Genomic DNA, 23,822 nt, shown 5'->3' with positions numbered 1-23,822 from the left:
CTTTTTAAAGTCAGCAATAACGTCCACTTTGCCATATTTGGTATTGTTTTCAATCCTCATTCTTGTCACAATTTATCATCCCTCCATCTTATTTGTTTTGTTCTAACCTGAGTGGTGGGACACTCACCTCCTTCCTTTCTTCCTACTTTCCAGCCCACTCTGCCTCGTTTCCTTCACTGGGTCCTCCTCTTCCTAATGAAGTCTTAGATCCCCAAAGCACTGTCCTTAACCATCTCCTTTCTCTCTGTGTCTGCCCTAAGAGATCTTATTTTTTGTGTGCCTTTCACTTCCATTTCTATACTGATGACTCAAATGTACGTTTCCCATTCAAAACCTCTTTTAAATGCAGGACTCATGTGTACTTCTGTCTCCTTGACAACACTGCTTGGGATGTCTAATGGGCAGCTCAGACATAATGAGGTCAAACAGAGCGACTGGTTCTGCACATATATTCTTCCTCCTTTCCGAAATCTGTCCTGTCTGCCTGCAGCTCAATAAATGAAAATACCTAGTTCTCCTAACGGCTTAGGGCTACAAGCCTGTAAGTCAACTCTGATCATTCTATTCCTACACCCTGCATCCTGTTGCCCTAACCTCACCGGATATTGAGAATTTAACTAGATATGATCTTGAATGGCATAACTTTTACTGTCTCCCCTGCTGTCTCCTCCATCTAAGCCAAAAGCATCTATAACTTGGACGTGAAAGTATGCAAACTATGTTTCCTCTTACTCCTCTTGCCTCCCCTATAGAATATTTTCACAACAGTCATGGCAATATTTTATAAGTAGAATTTTATAAATAGATCATATTATTCTTACCCTATTCAAAATCTCACCCGGCTAAAAATAATGGCCAAACTCCATGCATTTTTCAGAAAGCTGAGGACAATTAGGAGTTGGTTTACATTATTTTAAGTTAATTGCAACTTGAAAATTAACCTATAATGCTCTAATATTTGAAACAATGATCTATTCTTTAGTTTTTTGGTACATTATATTAATAAGACATGGAGAAAAAACTGACCAGTAATTAGAATAATGATGATGGTATTTACCAGTGATTGAGATATATAATTTTGACACATAAACAAAGGTTATGCTATGAAAACACACAAAAAAATCAATGTAAAGCCATCACACATGGTGATTTTTGAAAATTCATGTTAACATTTTTTTTTCATTTACCCAGATATGTAAGTATGAACTCCTAAAGAGAACATTTCAGCTTGAAGTAAACTTGAGTTTCTCTCTTATAAGGCAGTTTATCAATTAAGATAAGCAAGCAAACAAAAATCATTAAAAATCCCGAGGACAGCAATGCTATCGCGTTTGAAAGACTGGCTCTGCTCTCTCTGGGAAAGGCACCTTCTCAAGCCAGTGGACAGCTTCAGGGAAAATAAACAGATCGAACAGACCCTGGAGATCGGAGGGGTGATAGATGTCACAGACAGCACGCCGGTATGTGCTACTCCCAGTACCGTCTTTTCATGTTGATTTTGCCTTTAACACATTCTGGGGGAAACAGAACTTGAACTTTGGCCCCAAACATGGTCAAGTAATGATTTAGATTACAAAGTATCCTGTGAGAATATGTAATTATGAAGCCATATTTTTTCCATCAATACTACTTTAATTTGTTACAAGAGCTTTTTTGTTGTGCCAACAAATTTATCATCCAAACCATACTGGTTTCTCCTTTTCTCTGAATATGCAATTATTTATTCCCCTCCTTTTTCAATCTTCATGTCTTCAGATTTAGTAATTCCACAGTTGTCAAGGAAAATACTAGGGTTTGTGTCTCATTTGCATTTCAGCTTGACTCTTCGATAACGTTTTCCAAATGAGATCATGTCACTTGTGCCCCTTAGAGAGATTTTGCTCTTATGAAATACTCAAGAGAATGGAATTATTCAGAAAATAACATGCTTATCACAAAGAAAGTGATCTAAACCTGGAAAATGTTATAACCCTTAAAAAATCACATTTACATTGTGGTTTATTTTTTTTCACTTTTCTAAAAGAAACCCATAAAGTTGCTATAACTTGTCTTCTTTTTTTCTTTTCTTTTTAAAAAATATATTTTACTGATTTTTTACAGAGAGAAAGGGAGAGGGATAGAGAATTAGAAACATCCATCAGCTGCCTCCTGCACACCCGCTACTGGGGATGTACCCGCAACCAAGGTACATGCCCCTGACCAGAATCAAACCTGGGACCCTTCAGTCCACAGGCCTACACTCCACCCACGGAGCCAAACTGGTTAGAGCACGACTTGCCTTCTTAATAAACATTGGAATTAGTCACAGACCGAGGGCCGACCTTTCCCACGTCAGAAGACTGCAGTGAAATACTCTTTTCTCATTATTTTATAACCAATTAATACTTTATGGTTTGTGCACTGTACAGTCACATCCATTATTTCTATTAGATAATATTCTGCTGCCTTTGTTTTCAAAACTGTGCTTGTGGCTTTAAATTTTCTGTGGAAAACCTTAAAGAGAAAAAATATCCGGCAGCACTAATTATTTGGCAATATTAAACTTAGCTATCTTGGTTGTTTTTTGTGTTGTTGTTGTTGTTTTTTTCATTGAGTAGAAGGAAACAGGAAGCAAAGAGACAAGAAGAATTGAACTCATTATGCTGCACACCATGATGCCACAGTTAACTTACTATATAAATGCGTTAAAAAGTAAGTAGTGGGGGGTCTGGGTATACAAAAGGCTTAATGGATTAATTTCAGTGCTCGTAAAATCGGAGTGCAAAAGCTGGAGTCCATCCGTTGTGCAGGCTGCCTGATGAAGCCAGTGTATCAGATGTACCCCCAGGAGGGTCACAGCCCTTCCGAGTGTCTGGCGAGCGACAGATCTCTTCGGGAGCAAGTGCAGAGTGTGCCGAATTGTGTGATATTAGTCCCCCCTCGGGACTAATTGAGATCACTAAACTCATTCTCACTTGTGATTCAAATAAGATTGGAGGATCTGTCACTAGGGATTTTCCTGTCAGAGTGGGAAAGGGACAGTGTCCCCATGGTGCCAATGCAGCTACTTCCCTGCAAAATGCCTCGTTTTTACACTGGAAAAAAGATGACATTTTTTGAAATACCACTTAATTATTTCGGTTTTCTATATTATTCTACCTATGAGTGTGAGACCCTGGAGTCCTGCAATTGCCATTAGACTCATTCCTCTAGCAGGCTACATGCGCTAATGAAGGGGAAAAAAAACTAATTATATTCTCTAAATAGCTGTTTATTAATGAGTCATCTTTTTCCTTTTAACCTTGTAAGCTGCTTTGCTGGTTGCATCAGGCTGAACACACATTTTGCTTCATAAAACATCAAAAATAAATCTTTAAAGAGGAGGAGGCAAAGTAACACCTTAAGTGTAATGTTGGCATGTAAATCACTTTAAATATTTCAAAATTGCTCCATATAATTCTCAATCAGGAAAGACATTTACATCGTTTCATTTTCTTTGTACTGCTTTACATCTAACACCAGTACTTACTGAACATTGCTCCCTGGTTACCTATGGTATACTGAACTACTAATCCAAAGTGCAACTGTATTTTCAACGTAAATTTTAAGTACACTACGGAATTAAGAGTTGTTCTGTCATCATATAAAGGCATGGAAAACAGTCACTTATTTGTTCTTTCTGCCTAAACAAGCCGAGATGCTAGAAGCAGAAAAAAATGGAATGGATTCATTTCACTATTTAATATTCCTTGGATTGTATTTTTGTATTTCCCATAGTTCATCAAAGCATCAATTGTCCCTGAGTGAATCCACAGACATAGAAATTGACATTTTGCCCTCCAAAGCTAATTTGGCAACTGCCAATTCCAATTTAGTTTTGAAATGAGTTCCAGGGGTCATGTTAGGATGGTGGTTTACAGCGAAGGGGTGCTTTTGATAAGGTTATCACTGACTGAGAGCACACTAGGGCTTGGGGACCATGCTGAATCGGACATAATTCCCAAGTAAGTTCTGCAGCTATTGCAACATCTAAGGACCTACTTCACACAAGATCATTTAATGTGGACCAAATATTCCAAGATTTTTTGAAAAAATTGTAAGTTTTCAATTTTTTTAACAATTAAATTATTCTAAATTTAAAGCTATGCAGTTCTTAATTCAAACATATCCTTATATTTTTACATAGCTCTGTAACAACAAAGCTATCAAAATAGAGTGTTTAAATTTGGGGCATAGAATAAAATTTCCTGTTCTACAATGATCCCTGTAAACTGAGCTTTAGATACAAATGAGGCTAGCAATTGCTTAGACTAGTGGTCGGCAAACTGCGGCTTGGCAAACAGCGACTTGCGAGCCACATGCGGCTCTTTGGCCTCTTGAGTGTGGCTCTTCTACAAAATACTGGCTCTTCCACAAAATAACGACTTCTGCGCATGGGCCACGAAGTTTCAATCGCACTGTATGTGCGCGCCCGCACATGGTATTTTGTGGAAGAGCCACACTCAAGGGGCCAAAGAGCCGCATGTGGCTTGTGAGCCACTGTTTGCTGACCACGGGCTTAGACCATGTTTGTATCTGCTTTATTTTTATTTCCAGAAGTCTGTCTCAGAATATTAATCTCTGTACTTTTATTTTTTCATACTTATATTTTGCAAACTTTCCCTAGTGAGTCAGTGACACCTTCACTTCCTCAAAGAGAATTACTACTGCTTTAGTAGGAAGGCAAAAGAAAGAAATGTTTAGTGCTCAATATTCTGATTTCCAAAAGAGACTCTCAAAGTCCACATCAGAAATACTAGCTTTGACCAAGTGCCCATAAGTAGATTAGTAGATTTAAAAACCTCCACAAAAAACAACTGGTACATATACACATTGCAATACTACTCGGCAGTGGAAAAAAAGGAAATCTTACCTTTTGCAACAGCATTTGATAGACCTGGAGAATATTATGCTAAGCGAAATAAGCCAGTCAGAGAAAGACAAGTACCATATGATTTCACTTATATGTGGAATCTAATGAACAAAAGAAACAAACAAAATAGAAACAGAGTCATAGATGAAGAGAACAGAATGACAGATGTGGGGGGAGGGCACGGTTGGGGGCTGCGTGAAAAAGGTGAAGGGATTAAGCAAAAACAATAAACAAAACAAAATTTATAGACACAGGCCACATTATGGTGATTACAGAGGGAAAGGGGGTGGGGGGAAAGTAGATGAGGGCATAAAGGGGATAAATGGTGATGGAAAGAGACTTGAATTTGGATGGTGAACACACAATGCAATATACAGGTGATGTACTATAAAACTGTACACATGCAATGTGTATAATTTTATTAATCAATGTCACCACAATATATTCAATTAAAAGAAAAAATTTTAGTGGTTTCCCTAAAGTTTGCAATTAACATTTATAAGTAATCGAAGCCCATTTTTAAAGAGCCCTATACTACTTCATGTGCAGTGTGTTTCCTACATTAACAAAATAATTCTAATTTCTCCCTTTAATCCCTTGTACCATTGCTGTTATTTACAATATTTTACTTATATATATAAGCATACACAAGTATATATATGCATATACATGTATGTATATGTATATGTGTATGTGTATATATGTATGTATACATATATGTATATATACACATGTAAGCATATATATATACACACACATATAAGCATGCATAATGTGATACATTGTTGCTATTATTCTTTTGAACAGATTTATCTATTAGATCAATTAAATGCTATGGGGATACTAATTAAAATTTATCCATTGATATTTTAAGAATAATGATTGATTTGCACAGATTTTCCAATGAAGGAAATATATTTGAAATACAACTATGGGAAAAAGAAAACTGAAGATCAAACAGGTCAGTCTTGTGCACCATATTTTTGTAATTAAGCCATTCCATTACTGAATGTACACACTGGGTTGGTTAATGACTCTAATCTCAGTTTTGCTCATTAGTAAAAGGAAAATAGTTTAGAAAAAAAAAACAACAAATAGAAAAGACATATGCAAAATGACCACACAACATTCTAATCTCTAGTAGATAACTAAAGATTGCTTTAACATCCTTGCTAATATTCATTGTGTGAAGGAATCATGATTTACAAAATAGTTTATGAAAATAAACACACTTCTTTCACATATATAAGACCATAGAATTTCCTCCCTGATTTAATTTCCCATTATTTCTCCCTCAGCCAAAAACGAACAGACCCATTTGTATGGTCAAACTATTTTATTTTTGGTGGGTTGAGAAAAGATTGTTTATATTCTGTAATCTAAGCATTGTCAGCAGTTTCAGGTGTCCCATTTTGAGTTTTCATATATCTGTACATTTTTCAATCACCATTGCTTCCTCCTGTCACTGTATTCCTTGAAGGATGTGAGGCAGTTACAGAAGCTACAGAATTAAATGGTACACATACTCCTTTCTCAAACCCTTTGAGGAGGAAGGGGAGGAAAAGCCTGGTGCAGGTAACTATTATAACTTTGCCCTTTATGGTTCTCTTTTAGATTATTTGTTAAAAATATTAAATTTTCATGTGCTCTGCAGAGCCTAGCATGGTTTATAAGATGAAAAGAAAAGAAATGTTATTAACTGCTGCACTGCCAAGGGATAGTCATTACCTGCCTGTGTGCATTAGAGGAATTCTTAGTCATTTGGGTTGCAACTGTCTTGAACTGTAATGTTTTAGGATGTACCCTTGCTGTGGTTTCGATGCCCATGTCCAAGGTCATGAAGATCACACGCTTTATTTTGTGCCTGCAGTTATCACATGGAGCAGTGAACACAGAGAATATTTGTGCAGCCTGCTTGGCTCAAATCTCTCTCGTTCTCTCCCTCTCTCCTTTTATATTACACAAACTGGCCTGCTAGATTATTTTACACAGCTAATATGCCTGAATAAATGCCTTCCAATTTTTAAGGTGATTATTTAAAATTAAAAATATCATTAAGAGTCATTCTAGTGTGGACTTTCTTTGAATAAAGTGGATTATAGAGCAGCGGGGATGTATGAATTGGGTAAGGAATTCAAATCCTTGCGAAGTGCTTATTGCTTTTCTGACACAGACACAGCAGCAGCCCTGTCTGTGTCCTTCCAAGAGCTACCTGAACAAGCCCTTTTCATTAGTCACAGCATCTTCGGGAAGGACTGTCTGCTGCCAGAGTGTGGAGGACCATGCACAACTAGAATCATAGAAATGCCTCTATCAAGTCAGATAAGCATCCTTGCAAACGCTCAGAGCACTCTGAAAAACTCCTGTATGACAGATTATAAATGTGCATTACTACTAACCCCATCACTCAACCCCCCAAAATATATAGCCCTGCAAAGGTAATTCCTGGTGACTTTATAGCTCAGTTATTTTGCCTTTTAAAGCAGGTTATCATCTCTGGGGTTTTAAAATGTCAACGTCTCTGCAGGGTCTTTCTGTTCTAAACAGGGATACCTAGAAGAACATTTTACCATCTGTCTTTTAAAGTTAATATTAAGAAATACAGGTTTGCAACCACTCAAGCATCTCAAGTCAGATACGGTACCTCCTTGAATGGATTATCTCATTTGACTTACCTGGTGTTAACTGCATTCCAAAAGAAGAAGGATGCTGGTTTTAGAGATTTAAAAACTACATCATTTCAATAGTAAAGGCATTTGTGTTAGAAATATAAAGTCAACCTACATGCTCAAAAACAAGTATACACATACCTAAGAACAGCGCAAAATAAAGAAACCTAATGAAAAAGCAAGTATTATAAGTCTTTCGTAGACTATTTTAGAATAAAGTGTTCATTTTTTAATCTGAATAATAAATTATATGCCTCTGGTAACAACTGTACTCAATTAAAACCCATTCATTGTTCAAATTACTTCATTGCTATTTGGGCCCAATCAGGAAAATCTTTACCAGAGCAATAAGCAAACTAAGGGAATTAATCTTCAAGATTTTATCTCTAAAAAAATTCCTATTCTGCTTCAGAAAGCCCTCATCAGTCAACATTTTAAAAGTCGACAGCATTGATCACTATAATAATCAATATTTCACATTAGTTTTGCTTAAAAATAAAAATATATTTTGTGACACACTAAAGCATATCTTCGATGGTAGAAATGCAGAGATATAGATGAGGACACCTTTCAGTTGACCTTCATTCGAGGCATATCTAAGTGACAAGAGCAGGGTGAGACTCTGCCTTACTTAGGAAGAGACTTAGTAACACATTATTGATGATGCTGGCAAATCAGATGGCAAATTACCTTTGAGAGGTCCCCGGCCTCCAGGTAGAAGCAGATAACAAACACATTCCACGTAACCCAGAGGACTAGCCAGACAGCATACTGTGGGAAAGCAAGAGAGAAACAACATATAATTAATTTTGAATCGGCTGAGTAAGATTTAAATAGAACTTGAACTTTTGAACGCAAGTCTTAAGATTAGTGGGAAATATTAGATATTGCTTCTTTCTAGGGAACAGGATGAGATGCACATTTATCTCTGTTGGTATGTTTCTCACTGTTATGGACTCTAGTATTATAGCTCAAACTTGCTTAAGGATACTTTTTAAGATTTAAGACAAAAGAAATACTAGCCCACATTCTGTCTTAAGGGGCAATGATTATGACTTTTAGATATCTAAAGAACTGGATGCTCCAAAGAAGTATTAAATATAAACCATCAAAGGGAACTCATAGCCCTAACCAGTTTGGCTCATTGGATAGAGCGTCGGCCTGCGGACTGAAGGGTCCCAGGTTTGATTCCGGTCAAGGGCATGTACCTTGGTTGCGGGCATATCCCCAGTGGGGAGTGTGCAGGAGGCAGCTGATCGATGTTTCTCTCTCATCGATGCTTCTAACTCTCTATCCCTCTCCCTTCCTCTCTGTAAAAAAAATCAATAAAATATATATTTAAAAAAAGGGGGACTCATATTTTTCTTTGGCAAAAAATCAAACCATTATAATACAAATTTTCTCCAAATTATTTGGGTTCATCCACAAATAGTCCTTCTATTTCTGTCCCATCTAATCAGCTTTCTCTTTCTGTGGTCTTCTTTTCATTTCCCTCTTTACCTTCTTATTTTATCCTCTCACAATCTCCTGTTACAGTGACCATGTAGCTATTATCTTTAGTTTTATTCTGTTTTCTGTTTATTTTGTCTTCTTCCCTGAGGATGAAGTTTTCTTACCAAGACATAGCACTGATCAGTCAGTCAACTACAACTGTTTAAGTATCTGGAAAATAACATGCTGGAAAGATATTGAGGAATCAAAGACCAACGATAAATTTCCCCTGAAAGCAAGTCAAGTGGTAAGGGTAGATTTAAAGAAAAAAAAAGATGCTTATTATACAAAAATCATCAAAATAATCTGAGCACAAGCAAGGAAGATGGGAGAAGTGTAAACTTATTCTGAGAAAAACTAGTCCTACAAAGCTTAACAGAAGAGGTGAAACACCTTCCATAAGAAGTGAATCAAACAAACATATAAACTTAACCAAAAATCGTCGGGGTTGAAGGACTATGGTGGAAGGGTGCTGTAAACAAAGAAAACAGTGGATGGGAATTTTAAAAAGTGGGACAAGAGGATTTCATTTCTCTGATAAGTAAACACCAATGGCTCCCGTTATTTATATAATGAGTTCTAAAACCATTATTTTATCATTCAAGAACCTCCATAATCTTGTACCATGTTATATTTTTCAGACTCATTTCATTTAATCTTTCATCATGGATTTCAAAGATATTGAATTACTTACAGTTCCATGTACATGGGCAGTTATTTGCCACCTCTGTGCTTTTTTAAATGTTATTCCTTTATTCTTTAATAATTTTTTATCCCTTAGGTACTCCTCTTACCATCTATCAATATTTTATTTTTCTCTAAAGGTCAATTTAAAATTTACCTCCTGAATTATATCTAATTAGAATTGGCTTAATCCTGCTTAGTGTTCTAGTAAGACCTTGCTTGTCCTAATTTCATCCCAAATGTCTTATATCAATTTGCATAAGCTCCCTGAGAAAAGGGTCCATTAAAAAATTTATGTTTATGTCTGTAATTTAACTTAGTGTTTTGCACAAAATAAGCACTAAGAAAACCTTTTGTAAATTGAGGGATGAGGAGCAATATGGAAACATCTTGGTATTTTTGGATGCAGAACCTCTTCTCTCCTCCTAGACCTGGTTTCTATGGGTGTACTATGATCACTCACGTAGTGTGAGGACTGAGATCCCTATATGATGAGTTGATGTGACACATAATAATGACTCAGCTATTTTCCAGGTGATGGGTTCATCTAACTGCTGGATAGGTACAATGTTAGTGAGACTAAAGTAAGGGCAAAACTAAATGGTCTAAGACAAAAAAAAGAGTTGGAGAGACTGTTTGACTTGAGGGCTCAGGGCTAGAAATAAGGTAAAGAAGCTGAGCTGTCTGCAGCAAAGATCTCAGTTCTAGCACACAGCTAAGGAAACATCTATGTTTGCTTAGTATTGGGAAGTGTAAATTCATCTCTCATTTTTAAAAAACAAAACAAAAATGTAAACCTATTCAACCACTTTGAAAATCTAGATTTTAGTTTTAGAAATATGGTGAAATGTTGGGTCCTATTTTAAGGGTAACAGGGTGAGAAAAAATAAAAAGTGCCTGGAGGTTCCTGTGCCTTGATTTAAGTGACTAAGAAAAAATAAAAGAATGAACAGAGTGTTTTATCATGTCCTTTGCTCATGTTGACACCCTCTCCTTCCTTTACTAATAATGGACAGCTAAATAAGTACTATCTTCCAACTTTTATCTACTTAGGATGTAAAACAAAAATGCTTTCTACATTAACTTATATAGAACTTTCTTCCACTAATTGAACTTGCAGTCTAGTCTTGTTTTCTTTGTTTCCCTAATGTAACATATTCCTCCCCAGAATAAGTTTTCTTTTTTTACACCTTAATGCCAAAGCAACAGATGGTATTATATAAAGCAAACCTTTCTTTTTTTATGTATATATTTTATTGATTTTTTACAGAGAGGAAGGGAGAGGGATATAGAGAGTTAGAAACATCGATGAGAGGTAAACATCGATCAGCTGCCTCCTGCACACCCCCCACTGGGGATGTGCCCGCAACCAAGGTACATGCCCCTGACCAGAATCAAACCTGGGACTCTTGAGTCCACAGGCTGATGCTCTATCCACTGAGCCAAACCGGTTAGGGCAAAGCAAACCTTTCTTCATTTGATTTCATTAAGTGGTAATTTGTTATTTCTGATTTGCCATGCTATAAAATTATAAAGCATTTTTCTATATTGTATTTCACGAGTTGCTCTTTTATAGTATCAATTAGTAATGCTTGTGTTCTTTGTTTTCAAATCACACTATTTAAAATTATTGATTTTTAGAGAGAGAGAAAGAGAAATATTGATGGCTGTTCCACTTATTTATGTATTCACTGGCTCCTTGTTGTATGTGCCCTGATGAGGAATCAAACCCAAAACCTTGGAATATCAGAACAACACTCTAACCTAGTGAACTATCCAGCTAGCACTTTTGTTCTCCTTTTTTATTCCTTTCTGATCAGACTCATCCAAAAGGGTATTTTCATTTTATTGACTTTATTATAAACAAGTTAGTTCACCTGCACTCTTTTTCATTAAAGGTCTATTAGAGAATTGTCACCTTTAGTGATGTGGCACTTTAATAAACAGAGAAACTCACATTGCTACAGAGGGTGACCTTTCATTTGCATCACCATCCAAAGGCAGGCCTTTATCTAATTTCACTGTATCTCATTTAACTTAACTCATTAGCTTTCTCTCATTTAACTTCTTATACAGTCTTCCTTCATTCTCCTCTCTTTTTTTTTTGAAAAAAATTCTCTTTTGTTCTTGCTTTTCTCATTTTAACAACTGGCATTTACCTAAGTCAAGTCTCCTCTAACTGGATTTTACATAGTAATTCTTTAATACTGAAGATTTTGTGTTCCCTTGTAATTTTGGCCAATGAATGATTTTTGTCAATAAATCCTACGGTTCACACTGTTCAAAATATTACTCATCATAATTATTTAAGGGTGTAAAACTGTGTACTAACTTCTTCCCAGTTGCTACAGCTAGTTGATGTGATATAATTGACAATTTCTCAGTTTGAATGTAACTGAAAATGATGTACTGCCCAGGAGATGGCCTAACAGGATGACAAAGTCTCAAGCTTGCCAGACAGCACCTAACTTATAGTTTCTGCTACAATTTTTCTTTATCTTTTTTGGCAAAAAAAATATCTTATATTTTATGTTTAAGGTAACAATTATGAGATTATCTGTAATGATGGACAAATCCCATTGCATGATGAAACTCATTCTTTAAGGGTTGATTTCTGCAGGCAGGTCTAAGTGGACCATTTGAGAGATGGATTTGACTTGAGTCTCCAGCTCGATAGTCAACATTATCAACTGAAAAAACAGTAATTGAATCATCATGGGTTCCATATTGTATTTGGGGCTGTAATGATGAAATCTAATTAGCTGTGCAAGATAAAAATTAGATAAGGCTGTCAATCATGATAGGCCAAAATACTGGCCAGATCCAGAGCCACAGTGATATTGCATGTTGTGGTTCCATAATAACTAGGATGGTAGTGCCTCAGACAAAAGACTGATAAACATCTGCCTGGAAAATAATGAATCACACCTTAATAGCATTGCCAGTGTTTCTACTTCTTTCTCTTATAATTAAGCTTCCTAAAATGGAAGTCTATGTATTTTTGAGTTATAAAGGATAGTTAACATAGACAAAGCACATGAACTTAACATCAGTTTTTCAGGTTTTCATATGCACATACACAGACACAATTTTTCATTTTTATTTGAATTACATTCGATTCATAAATTAACTTGGGGGAAAACTTCAATCTTAATGGCATTATATTACCAAAATAATTTCTTCTAGAAAAATTCTGGTAAAAAGGAGGCTATCATTTAAGACAAGTGAATTTTCCTATCTTTTCCACTATTCACAATGATCCTAAAAACAATTTCAGGGAAAAAATATAAGTGATCTGAATCATATTAGTGAATTATACTTAAAAAACCACCACAATTTAGAAAACTATTATTCAATCATATTACCATAATTATTAGAAAATGAAACACTGGCCACAGGCTTCCATAAGTACTTAATTAGAAAAAGAGTTGGGCCAGTGAATCAGTTTATAGTTATTAATCACCAGCAGGAAGCAAGACACTATAACAGATGCTGCAGAAGAACATTACAGGGTATAACTCTTAACTAAAATGATTTATATTGATCATTAATATGCAATCAATGCAATGTATTGAAATGTGTTCAGGTATGATTTTTTAACTAGGGAGCAATATCACTGATATATCTCTAATATAAAAAATAATGTAATCAGTTCTAATGAACTGTGATAGAAGCATTCCAAAGAAGCATTGGATTAGCAAACCATGTCTTACAACAACTTCTTTAAGCAACAGTTTAAAATGATTAACAATAGGTGTTTTAATATTAACAATGAAGTTGTTTTAATAGATACAAATGTATACCCATAAAACAAATATCCCTGGTTAAAATGATTGGAATATATTAATCTTTTGCTGAAAGCTAATTATATTTTAGCTCAATTTTCTCAACTGCAACAGCAGTATCATTTAATCTGCTTAGGCATTCTCATCAGTTTCTCATCCATTGTTATGAGAAAAAAAGAGTAATAGAGGCCCAAATTAAACATCTCATTTCCAAATTCTTGATCATTTTATGACAGTCTGCCTTATGATTTAAATTCTTTCTTCTATTTCATCAATCCTGTTACATGTTCTTCATGCTGTAAAAATGTGTCTCTTGCCTAACCAGTGTGGCTCAGTGGTTGAGCATCTACCTAGGAACTAGGAGGTCATGGTTTGGTTCCTGCTCAGGGCACATGCCTGGGTTGTGGCCTCAATCCCTGGTAGGGGGGTTCAGGAGGCAGCATATCAATGATTCTTTCTCATCATTGATGTTTCTATCTCTCTCTCCCTCTCTCTGAAATTAATTAGAAGACATAAAAAATAAATAAAAATGAAAATGTACTTTTGGAGAAATATCTATAAAAATACACTATGACAACTCCTAGTTTGATGAGGGATGATGTGATTAGGTAGTTAGCCAGAATCTAATCATAAATTGTGTTGCTGGTCATAGAGTAAGGCCTATTTCTATTTTCCCATTTTTTCCAATGCTGCCATGATATACTCAAGCTTCCTTCTACTTTTATATTTATTTTGACATTGTAAAAATTTCATAACTCCTAGTTCATTTTAAAATCAGTTTTATATTTTGTTGCAGTTACAGAAATGTCTTACTATAGAAAACATTTAAAATTTACAATACTTAACTAAAATCATCAGTATTATTTTAATGCACATATTTCCATTGCTTTTTCTATAAAAATATGTTTCAATTATGTGTATACATTAAATACGAATCTTGATCATATTTTTTACCTAATTTTTTTCACTTGATTAAAAAGTCTCCTTAAGTATTCTGCAACATATATATCAATTCAATGATTCACCATGAGCTATTCAATGAATTTTATTATTTATCTTTTATGTGTTTTTTATTGTTCTATTTTTATCAATTCCTAGATATTTGGATTATGTTTAAAAATGTTTAGTTTGACATATTAAATCATACTTTAATATATATTTTGCTTAAATAGACTATTTCTAATACAGACTATAAATGTTAGTGTATCAAAGGGGCATAATTTTAATGAACATTTAAACATGGCTATTAAATTTTATGCAACTCCAAATAAAAACACTCTCCCCAAAGGCATTCTTTCCTTTTGAAACAAAAAGTGAAAAATAATTCCCTTTGAAAAAACAATAACACTCATTCAGCATGTAGACACCTATGTATGACTAATTTCTTTTTTTTTTTAAGTAAGCAAAATAGTTTATTCCAAGGTATTTATAGTCCTACAACCCTAAGCCTAGGGGAATCCCACCGGAAAGAGCAATTTTGGCTAATATGAATAAATCCATGAAGCAAAGTTCAACTCAGTGGCCACATGAAAACATAAATATATATTTTTCCTACAATATAATAAACTAGGTGCGTGAGTACTTCATAGATCGCAACTATAAAGCATTATTTGGAGATGCTAATACATCTGTTAATGTTTAGTAATGAGTGAAAACTGCATAGCTTTTTCCTCATCTTAAAAGCATTTCCCCCCCATCAATTTACTAAACAGCTTCCAATTTACTATTTCAAAAGCAGGGCTCAGATCTACTAGCTTCGGGATTCTTTGGGTAAACTGGATAAAAATTAAAGCAAGTAAAAAAGCAACTGTTTCAGTTAAGAAATGTTTTTGGCTGCAAGTAACATAGGTTGAAGTACAGGTAGTTTAAATACAGGGTTTTAAAAATCTTTTCTCATACACGAAGTCTGGAAGTGGGCTACTGTTGGCTCAATGGCTCCGTGCTGCCATGGCTCTGGACCTATACCTGTGGGATTTTCTTTCAAATCCTCACACAGTTATCCTCTGCAGTCAGAAAATATCCCTTCCTTCTGCAACACTTTATTCTTTCAGGAGGAAAAACATCCCAGAGGCACTTGGAAGACTTCTTTCATCTCATTAGGTAAAACTGAATCTCATGCCTACTTTCCTGAACCCAATCACTGGCAAAAAGGATTAGGATTATCCTGGTGGTTGTAAACCAACTGTAATTCATGCCCTGGACCTGAGAGAGTATCAGACCTCCCTGAGTGCTTTGCTAACCATCCAAATATCTGAACAAAATTCAGATTCTGTTAGGGGAGAGAGTGAGAGAGGAGAGAGAGAGAGAGAGAGAGAAAGAGAGAGAGAGAGAGAGAGAGAGAGAGAGAGAGAGAGTTTGTGTGTATGTGTGTGTGTTGGGGGGGGTACTATCTGCCACTGTAACCTATGCACAACCTAATGTTTTGTTCTCTTTAATATGCTAATGTGAATCATTGCTAGAATTTCTTATGAGTCTCTTTTTTTCCCTAGAGAAATAGCAAAACTCTTTGCTTTAGTTAGACTACACATATTCAACTAAATAGAAAAGTAATTTAGTGTTAAACCCAAAGTAAGTAAAATATTTCAGATGATCCTAGAGGAAGACCATGAATCAGACAGTCTCTTACAATTGGCAAGATTCAACTTAAGGAGCATACAAAGAAGAAAAATACACATTGTGTTAGGTGTCTCATTAGAAATGTAAAACATTTCTATCTTTATAAGAAAGAAAAATACTATGGAAATACAGAGAATATTAATATAAGAATGAAACAGGGAATTTTGAAAGGTCAAAAGTAGGAAGTTAGCAATGACATTTTCAAAATCTATATAAATATTAGGGGCCCAGTGCACGAATTTGTGCATGGGTGGGGTCCAGCCGGCCCGCCGGAAGGAGTGGACATGGGAAGTTGGCTGGCTGGCCTCAGCCCTGATCAGGGGGTGGGGGGACCCAATTGGGGGCCAGGCCAGCCAGGGGAAGGGACCGCGGGAGGTTGGCTGGCAGCAGTGTGCATCATAGCGACTGGTCATTCCAGTCGTTCCGGTTGCTTGGCTTTTATATATATACTAGAGGCCCGGTGCATGAAATACGTGCACAGGGGTAGGTGGTAGAGGTCCCTCAGCCCGGCCTTCAACCTCTCGCAATCCGGACCCCTCGGGGGATGTCTGACTTCTGGTTTAGGCCCGATCCTGCCTAAACCGGCAGTTGGACATCCCTCTCACAATCTGGGACTGCTGACTCCTAACCGCTTGCCTGCCTGCCTGCCTGATCGCCCCTAACCCACTCTGCCTGCCTGCCTGATCACCCTAACCCACTCTGCCTGCCTGCTTGATCGCCCCAACCACTCTACCTGCCTGCCTGATTGCCCCTAACTGCTCGCCTGCCTGCCTGCCTGATGCCCCAAACCACTCGCCTGCCTGCCTGATTGCCCCTAACCACTCACCTGCCTGCCTGATCGCCACTAACTGCTCGCCTGCCTGCCTGCCTGATCGCCCCTAACCACTCTACCTGCATGCCTGATTGCCCCTAACCGCCTCTGCCTCGGCCCCCACCACCGCAGCTTCGTCCGGAAGGATGTCCGGAATGACATCCAGAAGGTTGTTCAGCTGTCTGGTCTAATTAGCATATTATGCTTTTATTATTATAGATTGATACCTCACTGTGATATGGTAGATGTGTGATGGTTGAGAATTTTGACTGAGTAAGCATAGTTTATTTTTTTCCTCCTTTTGGATTAGAAAAATAACCAGCCTCCTTTCCAGAAAAGTTTTAATCTCTGCTTAGCTTTTCTATACTGCTAGTTTTCATCTTAGATTTGAAGCACTTCTAATAGGCAAACAACTTTCTAAAATACACAAATTATCCTAATTAGGGGATATGGTAAATCTATCAATATGACATTTAAAAATGTCTACTTGTTTGATTTAAAAACATCCAAATACAGATGTAGGTCAAATACTTTTTGTTTTTGTCTTGTTTTAGACTGGCACATTAAATAAACTCCATTCATCTTGGGTCCTTTCTATTATATTAGATTGTAAGTGTGGTCTGGGTATAAGGTTCTCCCAAACATCCTAAACTGCTACAACAATATAATCTCCTAACCTGCTTCTGGATAAGATTTCCATCAAGCCCTGGTTGATTTGGCTCAGTGGATGGAGCGTCAACCTGCAGAGTGGAGGGTCCCGGGTTCGATTCCGGTTAGGAGCACATGCCTGGGTTGCGGGCTCGATCCCCAGTGGGGAATGTGCGGGAGGCAGTCAATTGGTGATTCTCTCTCATCATTGATGTTTCTCTCTCTCTCTTTCCCTCTCCCTTACTCTCTGAAATCAATAAAAATATATTTAATAAAAAAATAAAAAAGAAGTTGGGATAGAGGAGTGGTTCTGAGAAAAAGTTTAAAAATATTTTTTGAGGACAAAAATGTAAAGTTACATGTTTCGCTTATTAATTAATGCCTTTGGTTTTACGTGAAAATTTGGATTCATAAATGAAATACTAATCAATCAGTGTTTTAAATAATCGCTTTTGCAGTTTTCTTAAATTCATTTCATTTCATTTCTTATTTTAATTGTGGTAGGCAGAATGATTGCTCCCTAAATGTGTCCTAGGCCAATCCCTAGAACCTGTGGACATAGTGAGCGAACAAACTCTTTGTTATTGTATTATGCCATAGACATAAAACAGGGACATTATCAGGTTGACCTAAAACAGAGAGATCATCCAGGTGGGCTTAATCTAATCACATGAGTCTTGAAACAGATAGCTTTTTATGGCTGGTGGCCAAGGGGGAAGTCAGAGATAAATGAAGAACCAAAGGCTGAAAACCACCCCAGGCCAGCAGACAGCAAGGCAATGAGGACCTCAGTGCTACAATCAAATGGAACTGGGTTCTGCCAACAACCTGAATGAGCTATAAGTCCATGGTCCTCCCCTCCCCACCCTGGGCCCCGGACAAGAGCACAGGACAGCCACTATCTTGATTTTTGTCTCATTAGACCCTAAGCACAGTACTCAGCCAAGTCCCCCTGGATTTCTAACTTTCAGAACTATGAGAGAATAAATGGGAGTTATTTTCAGCCTCTAAGTTTATGGTAACTTGTTTACAACAGTATAAAACTAATACATTGATATGGAAATTGTCAATTTTTCATAAAAGATTTTTAACTGTCAAGGAATTTTTCAAAAGAGACCAAGAGTATGAGTAGACTGAATTTAATAGAGTCTTTCAGGCTCACTTTAGGCGGATGTATTTTCTTTTGAATTCTAAGACATTTTGATATATAACCTTAATTTGCCTATGCAGATTTCTATAAATATAAGTATTAATATCACTTATTTAAATTAATTATTTAATAGAAAGATATATCTAGAAGTTAGGAGACCTGGGTTTAAATTCTGACTCCTTAATGAATCTACCTCTATATTCTGAAAAATATTGGAATTTCTGTCTACTTTTGAAACTAACATTCCTGGATGAATGGAAGGTAAGTTTATTGTTATTTTTCTGGAGAAGTAGATCCTTTCTCACATTACAAGCCTTAGCTGCAGTGCCTATGGGCTAGTCCAACAATGGTAATAGAAATAAATAGAGTATTTCACTCCTCGTGTCAGTCACTTAGACAGTCAATCATTTTTATTGGAAGTAATGATTGCAGAATGATTTCAACCAAAATTATTAGCACTGGTAATCACTTTTTGTATTATTATATAAGAACACTTTTATAAAGAATGTATACTTTTTAAGGAATATATCTTGAGAAAAATCCATCAGGCCTTGTAACGGCCATTATGTAGTCACATTATTTGCAAGACTGATACTATTTGATCAAATGTGGTGTTGTCAGTAGACAGGGCCTTGGAGAATATGTTAAAATTATGCCCCCAAATTGATAAATGTTAATATACATGTAGTATTAAAATAACATTTTAATGAGAGCTTAATATGTATTAACTTTTCCAAAGATGAAAAAAGTCAAGTAATGATGATCTGCAAGCACTGATAATAGTTATGTTTCATCACACATTAGTTTATTCTAATTTTTTAATCACTCTAAGGCTAAAATTACTAATGCTTAGCTTAAAATTTAGCATTCAAGAATTTAAAAATTATCTTCCTCTTAAAAATGTTTCCTCTTACTAAAGAGTAAAATTGCATTTAGCTCAAATCAGCATAGGAAATGAAGTTTCATATTTGGATTGTACATTGTATCTTTACCAAAAAGTTATTGTATCTTCATTAAATTACTATGCATGCCTGTGACTATTTAGCCCAGGTATTTAGAGTACTAATGAAGCCATGGTCTTGGACTGGATACCTATATATACTACTGTGGGTTTTTCTGCTCAATGACTACAGAAGATAAGTCTTAGCAGAGACATGCCTTGCAAATACAAGGTTATAAGGTATTATAAGGTGAGTAATTATAAGGAATGGTGAAAATCCATCCCAACAACTTATAAAACCATGTTTATTGTTGGTGCATTAATAGTGTCGCCTTCATGTGGCAATCATATTTTTTTATATAGATCCTACATGTAAATTGGAAAAGATTCTTAATTTATTTCGATACACACTTATTTCTGTACACAATTTCAGGGTGACAAACATGCATTTGGGATAAATAGGACTCAAATAAAGCATTCTAGAAGTCAGACTGTAGCGAATGCTGTGGGCACTGCCAAGGTGCCCCTTTAGGACTGAGGCACTGATCATTATCCAGATGCCAGCGGTGTTGCCTGTTGGTAGCTCACAGCCACGTCCCTCATTGGAATTACCCGCGGTCACAGTGATCTGCCTTGCTTATGATTATGTTCACCTCCAGGACCAACCCTCATCTCATGACTGGTTGACAATAGTTGACAAAGCTCCCAGACCCTCTTTTCAATTTGGGACATATACGGAAGCCCAGCCCAGTTTCAGAGCCCTGCATGGCATCAGCTGAGGCTTCTGGTGCTGCTGTGTTACAGTTCAACTTCTGACCATTCTCACTGACCTCAACCTCACTCCATTACAAATGGTGTTCCTGAGAAGAGTCCCCCCAAATGACCTGCATGTGAATCGCAGAGTTCACTACCAGGGGAACCTGATAACCATTAAAAATAGGAGTGGTCCTGCCCAGCCCAAGTGGCTCAGTGGGAAACGCTTGCCAATTCCCTACCCAGTTTTGATGGCAATGCATCGGAGGGATAGCCTCGCTGTACGAGCAGGCGGATGGTGGCTTACACCCCTCAAGTTTGAGGGTCTGGATTATCCCAGTAGGTAAGCCACCTGGACAGATAACTAAGGGTCCATAGAACATGGAATGAATAGCTATTATTTTAAATATTTAAATGTGACTAGCTTTTTATTTTTGAAGAGAATGATATAGAAAAATGAATTCATTAGAGAAATCATTATGCATCTATATTTTTATTCCAAACAAATTTTCTTCCTTAGTGCAGACTAGCCCAAATTATATAATTATTTGTGAATGTGTCCATATTCATATTCTAATTATCTTTCCTATGCTCTTTAACTTATTTGTAGCACTCCATACTTCTATGAATATAGCATGGGATGGTTTTATTGACATTTAAAAATAATAATGGTTGGCGCTTATTACCAATTTGATATGTACTAAAAATTGCTAAAATAATGTTACATGATTGCCTCATTGTATCCTCAAACAATCCTATCAAGTAGATATTATTATTCCCAACATAAAATTGGATGAATAAACACAAGACTAGAAATGCTTGCTATCATCTCTTCTATTCAACATTATACTTGATATCCTAGGCAGCTGAGGAGAATGTAAAAAAAAAACTTGGAAAGAAATTAAACTTTCATTATTCATAGATGATGTGATTATTTTTAAGAGAATTGGCAGACAGATTAGTAGAATTAATTAAGAGCTCAACAATAAAGGATGGTCAATACATAAAATCAATTGTATTCCTATACACAAGGAAAAATGGCAAGAAAATATCATTTTAAAAGCTATTGGTTTGGGGGCTCTGGCTTCCACTTGAGATATAGCTATGCACATTTGACTTCTCTCCAAAGTTTTTTAGAAACCAAACACACAACCAAAGTAGGGTAAGGGAAAGATAAATACTAGAGGGAATGGGTCCAGAGACAACAAATCCCAGAACATCCTGTAACTGCAAGATGTATCTTCTTAATATGAGAGCACTGTCTTGAAACACAGGACTCAAGGAGGCTTACTGAATAAGGCTTAGCTCTGAGAGGCAGACATGGCTACACAGAAAGACCATATATTGAGTCATTCATGGTAACAGGAGAGAAGGCACCCCTGCAGGGGTGATGTGGTAAAAGCTATTTTGATTCATTTCTGCTTTCGATGTTTCTCTCTCATAAAAGTTCTGAGAATTCTATTTTATTAAAACTAGGGAAAAAAAGAGATAAAATATATTTTTAAAAAAATCTTAAAAAAAAAGACTCAAGGAGGCTTACTGAATAAGGCTTAGCTCTGAGAGGCAGACATGGCTACACAGAAAGACCATATATTGAGTCATTCATGGTAACAGGAGAGAAGGCACCCCTGCAGGGGTGATGTGGTAAAAGCTATTTTGATTCATTTCTGCTTTCTCAAGAATATCTCTTCCTAAAAGTTCTGAGAATTCTATTTTATTAAAACTAGGGAAAAAAAGAGATAAAAATAAAGTCACCTCAAAAAAATGTGGCCACAAAAGATGAAAATTAAACTTTAATATTTCAAAATGAGCTAAAAGAAATTAAGAAAGCAGGCCACAAAAAGAACAAAAAAAAAAATAGAAATAAGTTCAGAAATTAGATGATTAGATGTGAAACAGAACTGACATTTCTCAAGAAAGATGTAGAAAAAATATTCAGAAATTATGATTAAATTAAAATGTGCAATTCCAAAGCAAACTAAACTGTAGGTGAATAAATGGTGTATAGAAAAGTATAAAGGGTAATACAGAAATAAGAAAAAATGTAAAATGGATTCAAGAAAAAAAAATATACATATATATATATTTAGGGCATACAAACAATCCTCAAAAGGCAAGATAAAAAAAAGAAAGCTAACAATACAATGAGAAAATGGACAAAATCATGAAGTGATATTTCATCAAAGAGAATATACAGATAGGAAATAACCATATGAGAAAGATTTCCAACATCAACAGACAATAAGGAACTACAAACTAAGAACATCATGCAATATCACTACATACCTATTAGAACAGCTAAAATTAAAGAAATCATGGCCACAACAAATGCTGGTGAGGATGCAGAAAAACTAGATCTCTCACACTGCTGGTGGGGATGTAAAATTGAACAGCCCCTATGAAAAGTAGTTTGTCAATTTCTTAAAAATACAGAAAGAAACAAAGCATAAAAACAGCTTACCATATTATACAACAATCACACTCCTGGATTTTTATCCCAGAGAGATAACTATGTCCACACAAAAACATGTATGTGATTGTTCATAGCAACTTTATTTCTAATAGCCTGAAACGGAACCAACCTAAATGTCCTATGGCAGGTGAATGGTTAAACAAACTGTGGTGCATGCATACCATGGAATATTGCTTAGCAATGTAAAAGAACAGATTGTTGATAATCACAACTACTTGGATAGATCTTTTTTTAAAAAATATATATTTTTTTATTGATTTCAGACAGAAAGGGGAGGGAGGGAGGAAGGGAGGGAGGGAGAGAGAGAGAGAGAGAGAGAGAGAGAGAGAGAGAGAGAGAAACATCAATGATGAGAGAGAATTATTGATCAGCTGCCTCCTGCACACCCCCTATTGGAGATTGAGCCTGCAACCTGGACATGTGCCCTTGACTGGAATCGAACCTGGGACCCTTCAGTCTGCAGGCTGACACTCTATCCACTGAGCCAAACCAGGTAGGGCAAAGATCTTAAAGGCATTATGCAGAGTGAAAAAGACCAGTCAATATCAAAAGGTGACACATTTTATGACTCTAATAATACAACGCTCTAGAAATGACACAATTAGAGAGATGAAGATCAAATTAGTGATCAATAGTGATTGCTAAGGGCTAAGGAATGATGGAGACAAGCCAGTAGGTATACCCATAAGTGGGAGCACTAGGGAGATTTTTATTTTATTATTTATTTTTTTGGTGATGAACGAATGGTTTTGTATCTTGATTACTGTGGTGGTTACACAAACCTGCATATGTAGTAAAATAGCATAAAACTCCACACATTGTGTCAATATCAGTTTCTTGTTTTTTATATTGTACTACTAGAGGCCCATTGCGACAAAAAGATTCGTGCAATAGGCCTTCCTTTCCCTGGC

General features: G+C 36.1%; 1 protein-coding gene across 1 annotated transcript in view; it reads right to left on the bottom strand.

The window, feature by feature from the left end:
• NKAIN2 (sodium/potassium transporting ATPase interacting 2) overlaps window positions 1-23,822 on the bottom strand; it is a 391,888-nt gene that overhangs the window by 325,239 nt on the left and 42,827 nt on the right. Inside the window, exon 3 of the mRNA XM_023754204.1 lies at window positions 8,251-8,331. Coding sequence (XP_023609972.1) covers window positions 8,251-8,331 — 81 coding nt within the window. The remainder of the gene's footprint in view (window positions 1-8,250; window positions 8,332-23,822) is intronic.

This window comes from Myotis lucifugus, unplaced genomic scaffold (genome assembly GCF_000147115.1).
Source record: "Myotis lucifugus unplaced genomic scaffold, Myoluc2.0 scaffold_57, whole genome shotgun sequence".
NCBI classification, from domain to species: Eukaryota; Metazoa; Chordata; class Mammalia; order Chiroptera; family Vespertilionidae; genus Myotis; species Myotis lucifugus.
The sequence above is the reverse complement of the archived record's forward strand: the minus strand, read 5'-3'. Positions and strand labels throughout refer to the sequence as shown.